Source organism: Lepisma saccharinum, chromosome 29 (genome assembly GCF_977018435.1).
Source record: "Lepisma saccharinum chromosome 29, izLepSacc3.1, whole genome shotgun sequence".
Lineage (NCBI taxonomy): Eukaryota > Metazoa > Arthropoda > Insecta > Zygentoma > Lepismatidae > Lepisma > Lepisma saccharinum.
The window spans coordinates 49,233,886-49,246,612 of NC_139257.1; the positions used below are offsets into that span (position 1 = coordinate 49,233,886).

Sequence of the window (12,727 nt, forward strand, 5' to 3'; positions counted from 1 at the left end):
TAACCTACTACAAAGCCAGAAGTCCCAGGTTCGAAACCTGGTCAAGCATTGCTTTTGTTCCATTATCCATTCCATCATTCATCATTACAATTCACCCAAGAAGTAGAAAAGAAACACAGAAATAATTAGGGATGGACAGATTTTTTGGTATCGGCCGATGTAGACATATCGATAAAATTACCCATTATTTTACCGATTTAATATAACTATAAATATATTAGGGATGGGTTGATATGAAATTTTGGCCTATATCGATAAAGTACCTATATAAAATTTACCGATACCGACCCGATATAAAATTCCAAATGGTCCTTGAAGAACCTGAAAGGTTCACTGACCTCCTTAATAAATGTGTGTTTCAAGGTGACTGCAGTGCAAGATGAATTGCATATTTAGACATTTACTTTTTTAGAAAGTAGGGCCTGGATATTTATGACGGTTTGGAGTCATAATTCTCTTGTTGATGAAACGTGAGCCAGCTACAGTAATATTCTGATGGTTGGAGAACTGACCTAACCTATAGAGATTGCTCGTCCATGGTGTGAACGCACACGAAACTCGGAGAAATTCACGTGAGAGGGCAGCTGCTTACGGGGATAACTTAATCTGGAAACTAGGGTTTCACGTTTAACCACTAGAGGTCGCTCTTTGTATTAATCTAAAAAAGTGAGGAAGTACTAGTTGAATTAGTAGTAAATATTATTAAATTTTTTGTAGAACTTTCAGTTTATTCATTGAGAACTTAACAGCCATCAAATATTTATTTTCAAAATTACGTGAATACTTTTAATCTAATTATTAAAGAGTGATAGTGAATTGACATATTCACGTCTTACCACGAATTGATCTTTCAGACTTATCAGGCATGATGCAGGCAAAGAGCGAGAACACTAATTAAGGGATTTTCAGTAACTGCTTTGTGCATCTGCTTAATACAGGGCGGTTTTCAACAGATTGACTAATTTTTGAATTTCTCTTATTTCATCTTAAATCAATGTAAACTAGAGACACAGTTGTACTATTTCTTACTAGCAGGGATTGAGACCAATCAATCGTCGCCGGCGCGACCATACGGTTATTCTATGAAATGAGAGGGAACTGATCGCGAGAAAGTTAGGTTGTTGGAATCTAGGATGTGGTAAATGGGAGTGACAATTTAGGAGAGATAAGTAACCTCACAGAATAGTCAGGCTTGGGCAACCCCTTTAGAGCGGACCGTTAAATATTATCCATAAAAATTACAACAAAATGGCAGAATTTTGCACTAAATTATCAGTTAATAATCGATATATCGGATCGGTAAAATAATCGGTAATTTTACTGATACACCGATATGCCTATATCAGCTGATACCGATAGAGTATCGAGTAAATGCCTAAAATATGGAAGTTCTTTTGCACTGCTTTCTGAACCATTCAGGTTCTTCAAGGACGATTTGAAACTTTATGTCAGATTGGTAGAATATCGGTTTCGGTAAACTTTGTATTGGTACTTTACTGGTATCTGCCAAAATATCATATCAGCCCATCCCTAGAAATAGGGAAGAATATTTTTAAGCATGTTGCATTTTGCACCAGATATTGTATTCAGTATTTTTCTTGTGTCATTTCTTTCAGAATACACCGAGATGGTTGAAACCCTGCAGATAGCATTCCAACGTGCAGCAGATCGCTATTTGGAGTCTGACCCATCGTCTGACGAAGAGATCGCCATAGAATTTCCCACAGCTGAGAACGTTCACACTCGTGGCCGTAGGGGAAGTTCAATTGCTACTCAGAGCCAGGCAACCGAGAGTGAGTCCGATACGGAGAAACAAGAGGAGGAAGATTCACTTAAAGAGAAAGAGCCTGAGCCGGGAGGCAAGAAAGATGCAAAGAAGGAAGGGAAGAGGAATAATAAGAAAAAGAAGAAAACAGGTGTGATCAAGAATGCTGCCGCCATAGAAGCTTTGGCCTTGGCAACTGAACAGACTCTCAAGGCAAGTCTTTTGGTACCCTGGTGAAAGTAATTTGAGGGAGATGCTAGTAATGTAATCAAAATCTATAACTGAATATTTCTGTCCTATTTGAGCAAGTAACAAATCCCAAGTAGAGAGCTTGTTTCTTTTTCAGTAAAATATTGTCGGAGTTTAAGACCACTTTGTGCACAGATAGACAGGACTTAACTGTTTAAAGTGAGATCTGAACCACCTGCAGTGTGCCTCCACTTGGGTCCGAAGGTGATACACACAATATATCACGTGTGTTTCATCAGCATCATATCACTGCGATCAGGTTTCCTTCATTATTACTTTTGATATTGGTGGTACAGAATGTGGCCAATAAATAGGGATTTTTCTAATCTTTGAACTATATGATACAGGGTGTTTCACTCGCTCTTGCCCCCAATTTTCCTCATAACTTTCAAATTAACATACTGTAAACCCTCGTTAACCCATCCGCTTACCATTTAAATGCCATTTTTTTTGCCATGAAATACCATTTAAATTTGGCTATCTCCCGTGAAGGTTGCACAGCAAGACAAGATGTCAAATATTGTTTAAACTATCCAAGCAATTTACGTGAAAATTTTATATATTGAAGTGGAAGTATAGTAATAAGTATGCACATATGCAGTTTACTTGAAAGATAATTAGAAACTCACCTAATAAATTTGATCACACACATCTTTGCATTCCATTTCCATTCCTCAACCTTTTATATTTTTCCTGCCACAGCCACCTCTACCTCACTTTCACTACATTCTTCAATTTCAATAACATAAAATGAACCCCCATGTTCATCTCCACTTCCAAAATCCACATTTTCCTCTTCATCGCTATCGAAAAGCAACTTTTCAATCGCAGAATCATCTACAACATTCTTCAGCAACATGTTTGCAAGACGTAACAATTGAAGGTTTGTTTACATGAGAAATTACTGAACAAAACACGCTTGAAATGGTATGAAAAACTTAGCAGCACAAACATACACGTCATAGATTTGAAAGATCATACAACCTCTGCCATCTATTGAATGAAAAAGGAACTACGTGATGAAAATCGGGAACCCGTCGATTCGACGACTAAGTACGGGAAGGAAACGTCCAGTCAGGCCGTCGATTCGACGACTAGGTAAGCGGATGGGTTAACACGAATCCCAAGGGACCGAAAAATCAAGAGTTCGTGTTAAAAAAATTTGTGCTAACTGGGGACTCAAATTTTATTGTTGCAATACAGTTCTTTCTACAATACGTATTATGTATGTCATCATAGAAAACACTACTACAGTAATTAACTTTTAAAAAAAGTACTCACAGATCATTTTCTGGTGCAAAACAGTTCTGTATGTGTTGTGATGACACAGATTCCCAGGATGTGGCGTGCTTCAAGCACACTCCAACTTGGGATTTCCGTCTTCTATGATTTAAATCATAGAAAAACACAACTGAATTTGTTGACGCTATGATCGCGATTGTCGAGCAATTGCACCCAAGTTTGAATTTTGATGTTACTCGTACTGGCTATGTTTTAAAGAATAGAAAGACACATTTGAACACATTGTTGATCTGAATCTGTTGGTTACAATACTGTATAAGTTGATTGTTGACAAGATGATAGAGATTCATGATTGGGAAAAGAGAGACGCGGTAGTATATAAATACGGAGAAAACTAGTACTCACTTTTATCCGCGAAGCTGTTTTTTCTTCTTTTTCGATTAATTTCAGTGGCCACTGCCACCATCCTCGTTGGAACTTGCTGCGCTGTTGCTTGGCGTGCGTCTTTTGTTCGTAGTTCTCTGGCTGCTGTTAGGTGCGCTGCTAGGTGCGCTGTGCATCTTGGTGCGTCGTCTGCTATTTCCGGGCGATAACTGCTGCAGTAGTGGAATCCAAGTATGGTGCGCTTGCCCGCTATCGATGTTTAGTTCGTGCGGGAAGTGCATTATGGCGTGCGTTTCCTTGATTTTGGTGTCTCACACGCTCATAGACACCAAAATCAAGGAAACGCACGCCATAATGCACTTCCCGCACGAACTAAACATCGATAGCGGGCAAGCGCACCATACTTGGATTCCACTACTGCAGCAGTTATCGCCCGGAAATAGCAGACGACGCACCAAGATGCACAGCGCACCTAGCAGCGCACCTAACAGCAGCCAGAGAACTACGAACAAAAGACGCACGCCAAGCAACAGCGCAGCAAGTTCCAACGAGGATGGTGGCAGTGGCCACTGAAATTAATCGAAAAAGAAGAAAAAACAGCTTCGCAGATAAAAGTGAGTACTAGTTTTCTCCGTATTTATGATAGAGATTGTTGAGCGATTTCTTACATACCTAGCAGAGGAACGACAGAGAAACAACAGGAAAAAATTGTGAAAACCTTGAAAGTTCGTGTTAAATGAGATCTATTGACGCAACGGACTAAAAAACAGTTTGTAATTCGTGATAAGCGAAATTCGCGTTAACCGATAAAACTTTCTATAAGATATAATACATTTCTGCTGGGACCAACATTTTGTTCATGTTAACCGAGTGTTCATCTTAAGCGAGTTTGTGTTAACGAGGGTTTACTGTAATTCGGTGAAATTTGATATTGATATGACTTGCTGTACAAGAAGCATGCTGACCTCATACAGAGTGCCATCAGCATCGAGGCATTCCTGAACATGCCTTTTCATGTTACAAAAGGTATTCGTAATCGGCCTTCAGTTTGCACAGGCACGGACGTCACACAAGTTGCAATATGGAGTAGTGCTGCCACACCTGTATCCTTACGTAACCATGCTTCTCATATACGTCTCATGTACGTCCATGTCAAATTTCACTGAATTGCGTCCATTAGTTGGACAGGTATAAGGGAAAATCAGGGGCCGAGAGCAAGTGAAACACTTGGTATTTCAGTGGCAAAATATTGTGACTTTTGGCTTATGACTTTTTTTCTTTTCAGGACATAAATAAATGGTTGGATGACACACCACGCTTTTCCGAATTCTCATCAGCGAGTAATTCACCATCACATTTTATTAGTGCAGAAGAGTATGATGCAGTTGGTACTCGCATTGAAAGTGAGTACCGTCGTAGTTTGAAAATGGATGTTGACGAGAAGGAAGGAAAGTCATTGTCATCAGATGAAAAGGACCGAGAGAAGAAGCTTAAGCATAGAAATGATAAACGGAAGCTTAAAAGTGGACTTGATGGCATGTTCAAGGACATTAAACGAAAGAAAGAAGTTCAACGAACAATTGAGAGATTGCATCCGGGCAAAAGCAAAGGGAATCTTCTTTCTAATTCTCTAAAAGTTAACAAATCCGAGGAAGTGAAATTAGGTGCAAAAGTAAAGGAGAACAGAAATGCTCTGGTTGTGAAAACTGACGAAGCAGCTCCAAAACTAAGCCTGGGAACAGTGTTGAAAAGTGACATTAGTTTTGGCAAGAAACACAGTTTCAGTGGTGAAGCGACAGACAATAGTATGACTACTGAAATCAAAGTTGAGCATCCAACTTCGCCAATCAAGGAGAAGATTAAGGAGAAAGTTGAAAGTATATGTAATGAAGTGAAACAGGAAAAGGCTACCCCGAACTTAAGTGCGTGGTTCAAAGCCTTTGGTACTCCGAAGCCAACGCCCCAGAAAAAGAGGCCAGAATTCAGTGTTCCGGGACAGGAGAGTGAGGCTGATTCGGTGAAAATGGAAGTTAAAAGTGAAGGCTCGTCTGTTATCGATATGACGATTTCCGAAAGAGAACCAGCTGGAACTACCGTTAGCGCGAGTGTGGAAGATGTCGAAACAAAAGTGGCAGATGCGAAAGCAGATACTCCCGGATCAATGTCGTCTGCGGACCAATCTCCTGATTTCAGAGGTTCAGTATTGGGTGGCTTTCAAGGTTCGGAGGACAATCAACTGGGCTACACACGGCAGAGGAACATGAGCACGGGCAGCAGCGTATCGGAACGATCATCTTTCAGTCAAGACTTGGAGGTAGACATCTCTCCGAGAGTGGGCTTGGAGGAAAGGTTAACATATCCATCTCCATTGCATCGGCCTTTGCAGTCCCCTACTGCTTCTCCGCGAGGTGAAGTTGATTCCAAATTGGATGAACCTCATAAATCTCCATTTCCTATTAATGGAACAATCCGTGTTGGATTTTATCAGGACACATCACAGAAAAGCAGCCCGGAGAAGAGTAGCCCTCGTGAACAAGAAATTGGACGCTTGTCGCATTTTTCTCCCTACCCCCTACGAGTATATCCTCCTGTAGAGCCTTTGCCGCTGACAACTACCTCACCACATGTTTCAACTTTGTCCCCATCTTACACGTACCAGAATTCTCCCTCGTACAGTATGTCTACAAGTACAAGTTCTTCCTTGGTGTTCTCCGATGCTCGTTATTACGACACCAGCAAACCCCTGACTGATCAGTACAGGGAAGCAACAGCCTCCAGAACTCAGGCATCGCAGCAAGGTTCAGAAGAATACACATCTGTGTCCACAGCATCTTCCACATTTCTCAGCTCTACAAAAACGAGTGTATTTTCTAGTCATCGAACTGAGCAAATGGAAACGAACATTGGCGTGCGAGAAGGTGTTAATATGGAAAAGTTGTCTACTTTCCCCGTGAAGAAGAGACTCTATAGTGAACAGGAAGAAAATCACCCGAAACGTCCTTCACAATCCCCCATTGAAATGCCAACTGCTTCTAAAGTGCCATCCATGCAGGTAGCGGTACCACCTCTAGGCTTACGAGGTAATCTTGGAAGCCTTTCGCATATTGTAGATCGTATCCCGGAAGATATGCCTCAACGAGTTGCGCCAGTTGGTAAAATTGCACCATTTCAGGTTTCGCAGTCTTTGGGATCGGCCCCGTATCCCCAAGAGGACGATGGAAAGTTTCATCCCGAGATCTCTGGTGAATTTGCCATTGCAAAAAGTGAAAACTTGTCCAATCTTTCTGTTCCCAGGAGTATGCAACAGCAACACACATCACAAAGGGTGGAAAGCTTACCAACAAAAGTTTCAGGGTCTGTTTGTGGTGGTAATAAACTAAATGTGGTGCAGAGTTACATGGAACCAAGTGACTTATCGCAAAATGCGTTACCAGAGAAAGTGCAAGATGTTAGTGGTAAAATAGTAAGAACAGCAAAACGGAAATCTGTTTTGAAAAGTACCCGTATTGAGGATCCAAGTAGAAGGACAGGCTTTACCCCACCTATTAGTGACGGAGGTTCGTTAGTTTCAAAGTGCCCCAGGAGCTCCGAAGAACACTCGCTAAGCTCTGGAGGTTCAACTGCATTCCAACAATATATTGGTTTGAAAAATGCAGATTCGTTAAAACCCAGTGGTGTGCCTGGCAGTGCCTTTAACTTCGGATCAGGTAGCCTCGTAGGCTCGTTAGTAGGCGAGAGAAGGTTACCAAGTCCATTATACGGTGATAAGGAATCTGGATATGGAGGTGGATTCCTTGACGAGCATGTGGCCGGAACTCATCCGTATCGGTCTGTTTCAAGTGCAGGTCCTATTCCGCGAGGTCTCTCAGGATATTACGGCGCAACAACATCCACTGTTTCCATCCCAGTGTCTGATACATTATCTCCCAGTGTTGTGCGTGAACTTAGTGCAGTGAAAGGATCTCCGCAGTTGCAACAGTGCCTGAATCCCCCCATCGCGCATGCACTAAGTGGTACCGTAAGTCCACACAATCATCCCCCGACTGCATCTTCTCCGTATTTTTTAAGTCAGTCCCGTACCCCTGCGCCTGCTCACACATCTTTCGTGCAGACTTCCGCGCAAAATCTAGCTCATCCTGGATCGCGCCTGGATGGAAAAACTGCACTAGATAATCTGGCTCACGGTTCATCAACGTTTCACAATTTGTCGTGTCATTCACTGTCGGGTCTTTCACTACCTACCTCTCATGCCCAGGGTATGACCAGGCAAGCTTTTGTTCCACCGTTTGGATCCCATCCGGTGCAGGGTTCAAGTGGTGGAAACTCACCGAATCCTCTTCGTTCGCATGCATTTATTAACCAGACTCTCATTGAACCTGGTTCACCGTTGTACCAACAGTACCTCCAGAGGCACCAAGAGGAAATGCTACTCCGTTCAGCTCCTGTAGCAAGACATCCTGCAGCTCCTGTAGTTTTGCACCAGAGCCTGCTGGGTACCCCAGGGTATCCGCAAGGCTATCACCCTGCCCTTGGAATTCGGCAACCGTTTGAGGGTATTAACAGACCATCATGGCTGTGATAAGCTAGAATGTCACACATGGGATACAGGTAACGTGTTGGTAGATAACTTGTTCCATTAACCTTCTTTTTTTACAGTGTTCAACTGAACATTTGTATTTCTGCGTGAAAAAATTATACCAAAGATAATTTTAACATGTGACAAATGATCTTATTTCCTGATGTGAATTCTAAGAGTAGTTGAAATCAATTTTTATGTTATTTTCTTCGTTTTTTAAAGGATAGTGATATCTTGCATTTTCTATGAAAATGTTTTTTTTAGTTTTATGTAATAGTATTGATAAAAGAACCTATGCTCTCTAATACTTTTATATTTGAGTAATGTGTCCTAATTATATTTTCTTGCATTTGAATCCTGTCGTCAGTTTTTCAGAGAATCTGGAATCAGTGAAATGTATGTATGTGTGTATTTTCAGGATGCATTTTGAAAGTTAGATTTATTTGTGGAGAAATAAAATATACCGTAGATATTTATAGTATCAGTCTTGGGAAGAGCAAAACTGTTACAATCAGAAAGTGATATCAATCAATGGAAATCATAATCCCCATTTAGGAATGATAAATGATAAGCATAGAATTTGGTATAGCGCACTTTAAAGTATTACAGTAGTGAAGATATTGTTAAAAAAATTTAAAAATGGCAGGGGAAGAGAAAATAAATAACTTATTTGAATATTTCCTGCTTTTATTTGTTTGAGTATCAATCTTGTTATATTACATATATGATTTTTTATGTAAACTATTTGTATACCTGTAAAAAAAATTTTAGTGTACCAGTGTTGATTTGGAGATGTTTTAAATCGAGTTCATTTTTCCCCCAGTAAGGTTGTTTTTATTATGAAATATCACTACATTTCATGTTGTTTTAGAAAACATCATATTTTAGCACCTTACAAAATCATATTTTAATTTTTATATGCGTATGCTGATTGTCAGAGGAGGTTGCGAAAAAAAAATTCCCAAAGGGAAATATATTTGTATGTGAACAAAAAGTATTGCTTCATAATTAGTTCATGCCATTTCTATGTCCTTATTCCTTATGTCGTATTCACGTGATGAATTAATTGGTATCTTAGAGCAGAAAGAGCAACAAATTTGTGTGATTGTTTTCTTTTTTAAAGAATAATTTTTAGTTTGTTGAAGAAATTTGTGTGTGTGTTTCTGATCAGAGTGTATCTTTAGTATAGTCTTTGCCTTAGTTCCTTGAAAAATCCTGAATATAGAGTATATCAGTATAGATATTTAATATTTTTTGTGTTCTCACATGTACGCACTGTTATTGTTCAGTTTTTTTTACTGTTGCACTGGTATAGAACAATGACAGTAATTCAATTTTTCAAAGCAGTTAAATTTTATGTAAATTTACTTTTGTATTTTTTGATCATGGTATAGTGCCATATTTTACTGTGTATTCACATTTTTTCTTCTTAATATTTGACACATATCAGAAAACATTCATTAACAAGTATCTACATTCTTTACAGAGTTAGGTTGTATTGAAACTATTATCATGCTTATTTTATTTGGTAGGTATTGAGTTGTAATTTACAAGTTTACCTGCATTTTTCCAGAAATCTTAACATTATCTCTGACAATAGTTCAAAGTTTTGGATTGACTTTGATCATTCTTCTAGGCTCGAAAGTTTATTAGCAAAACATGATAAAAGATGAAGGCATGGCTAAAACTGGTTAAAAGCTAAGGAAACACCTTATCCAATATTGCATCAGTGGAAGACTTGGTTACAGATCAGGAAATTACTGATCATTCCACTGATATGATCAGTAGGTTTTAACTAGTGTTGGGCGATATATCGTCCAGAAGATGTATCATGATATTAAAAAAATATCATCCAGACGATATCAAGTAGATGATATATCATCACAATATTTGGCAATATATATCATGGAGACAATATATCATCACAATATATGGTGATATATATCATGGTGATATTTTACACAATATTTTAGCAATATGTATTGTCTCATTGATATATCATCATTATACTTGACGATATATCATCACGATATTTGGTCATATATATATCGTGGAAACAATATATGACCTATGTCACAATATAGAAAAATATCGTATTGTATCATCTGTGACATGTATTGTGATATGAAATTTCCAATATTGTCCATCCCTAGTTTTAACCAATTTTATCCATGTGTTGTTAACACTTCCTTAGTTATTGTTTCTATTAGGGCTGAAAAAAAGGTAAAGTGCTCCCCTGTGCTTAGCACCACACCATGAAGGTGTATAGGGGGTGTGGGGATAACGCCCCACACTTTCTTGATCTGGTCGTGAGTGGGGGTGATGTGATCAGCATCATGCCCCTCACCGCCTTTACCCCCCAGGTACTCATGTTATTCGACGCTGGGTAGGCATCTGGGCCGCTTCCAACGTTAGAAAAGTTCCCGGATTTGAACCGGCCGGGAATGAACCCGGGACCTTTAGCATGGTAGTCAGACGTGTTACCGACTGAGCCACCGCGGCCACTGTTGGGGCTGAACCAATACAAATACCAGTCTCAATACTCACACCAATACAGACTTGAATATTGCAAGAACTTATAGTGGTCTGGAATATTTATAAATTTTAAAATTTATTTTCAGTTGGAAATGTAGCATATTAATCTACCAGTTTTGTGTATTAATATATTTATTTGGAATGAACAGATATGAAATTTTGGCTAATACCGATATTCTACCAATCCGATATAAAATTCTAAATGGTTCCTGAAGAATTTGAAAGGTTAATTTGTATCCTTACTAAATGTATATTTCGTTATGACTGCAATGCAAAAGAAGCTGCACACATAGACATTTACTTTATTTAAAGATATGACAATGAAGAAGTATGTTTATATCCATAAAAATTATAACAAAATGACCAAATTATGAGATGTTAATAGATATATCGGATTGGTACAATTATCGGTAATTATACTGATACATCGATGTGCCTATATTGGCCAATACTGATAAGTTTACAGATTAAACTGTCCCGTTACTAATATTTCTAAATTCACATAAGATAATTAATTATTTAATTGCAAAAGTCATTTCTTCTCACAATGCTCGACAAAATGATGAATATTATGCATATCCAGGATATTTTGATTCCATTTGTGGCCCCATGAGACACTCAAGTTCCAGTCTTGGTGTCAACAGTGTGTGGTGTAAAATTTCTACTTTTTTCTTTAGGTATGTTTATTATAATTTATTTTATTTAGGAATATTTGTAGCATTGTTTTACATATGATACTGCTGATGTTAATTCATATATCTTAGTTCTAAATACAGGGTGATGCATTGGTCTTGTAGCTCAGAACCCTATTGTACTGCATAATCATCAGCACCACATAATTGTCGCACCCTGTTTTTTTTCCAGTCCAAAACTTGGCTTGTAACCTCACATCGTCTAATCATCACATTCGTCAGAAAACGAAGCCAATGATAGCGGTGCAAAATCTTTGGTCATAAAAGATGAAATTACATCCGTACTTCACAACACTGTAGTAAATTTTCTTAAGTGTAATATTTTGACTATAATGTACAAATCAATAACAATTAATGTGTTAACTTTTTTTTTCAGATAGTAAAAATGTTCACTAAACAGTCTTGATGAAATAATGTGCGTTTATTTGTACAATTCAATTTTAACATATATTCATAAGTATTCCGTGCATCCTAATCTTGTATCAAAGGTAGTTTACCTAGTAATAAATGATTTTTAAATACCGGCACAATATTAAAAAGAAAAAAGAAAATGAAAAAACTTCAAAGGTCACATCCTACATTTTGCAAGAAAAAGGGAAAAAATCTGAATATTTTGGCATGCTGTAAATGCTGCTTAAAGGTGGCCGGAGTGTGCTGCTGATCACATCACCTCCAAAGTGGCCGAGAACGAGTATGTGTAGGGTCCTACCCCCACATTTCGGCACAGTTCTGTATGCACAGGGAATTTTACCTTTACCTTCATTAGTTTATAATATTTATTAATATGTAATAATTATTATTTATATTGTTCAACTCTTGTCAATGGCCTGACTGTTCTTACAAATATTCCAGGCGATACCTATGGTTCAGCCGTAATTACAAGGTACTAAAAAGTTATGTGAAAATCATTGTTCAACCAGAAGTTGACTGTGAACTTTTATCATCACATGCACATGCTCTACGATTGAAGTCCGCCCGGCCAAAGAATGGACTTTAGGAAACCCAGACTTTCCGCCTCCAGTTCAAGGGGGCAAAAGCGGTGTTGCTACCGGTTGCCACACGCCTGATTTTTGTCCACGACACATCTTCCTGTCAACAAGCTTCCTTCGCTCGCATTTCAGGGAGAGGCAGGGAATCCGAGACCCATTCGCTTGCCATTAGACTTGGCCGTGATTGGCCTTGTTGAGAGTGCCACCCCACGTGTTTCGAAAACGGCTCAAATTGAAAAATTTGGCACCACCTCACCACGGCAACTGGACAAAGCCGATTGGTTCAGCGGTTCAT

General features: G+C 38.9%; 1 protein-coding gene across 2 annotated transcripts in view; it reads left to right on the top strand.

Annotated features, from left to right (window-relative positions):
- Positions 1-10,947, top strand: part of LOC145981374 (uncharacterized) — a 54,492-nt gene extending 43,545 nt beyond the window's left edge. For both annotated transcript variants that reach the window (XM_083114612.1, XM_083114613.1), the window contains 2 exons: positions 1,617-1,978; positions 4,926-10,947. In XM_083114612.1, coding sequence (XP_082970738.1) covers positions 1,617-1,978; positions 4,926-8,219 — 3,656 coding nt within the window. In that variant the 3' untranslated portion in view covers positions 8,220-10,947. The remainder of the gene's footprint in view (positions 1-1,616; positions 1,979-4,925) is intronic.
- Positions 10,948-12,727: the final 1,780 nt, after the last annotated feature.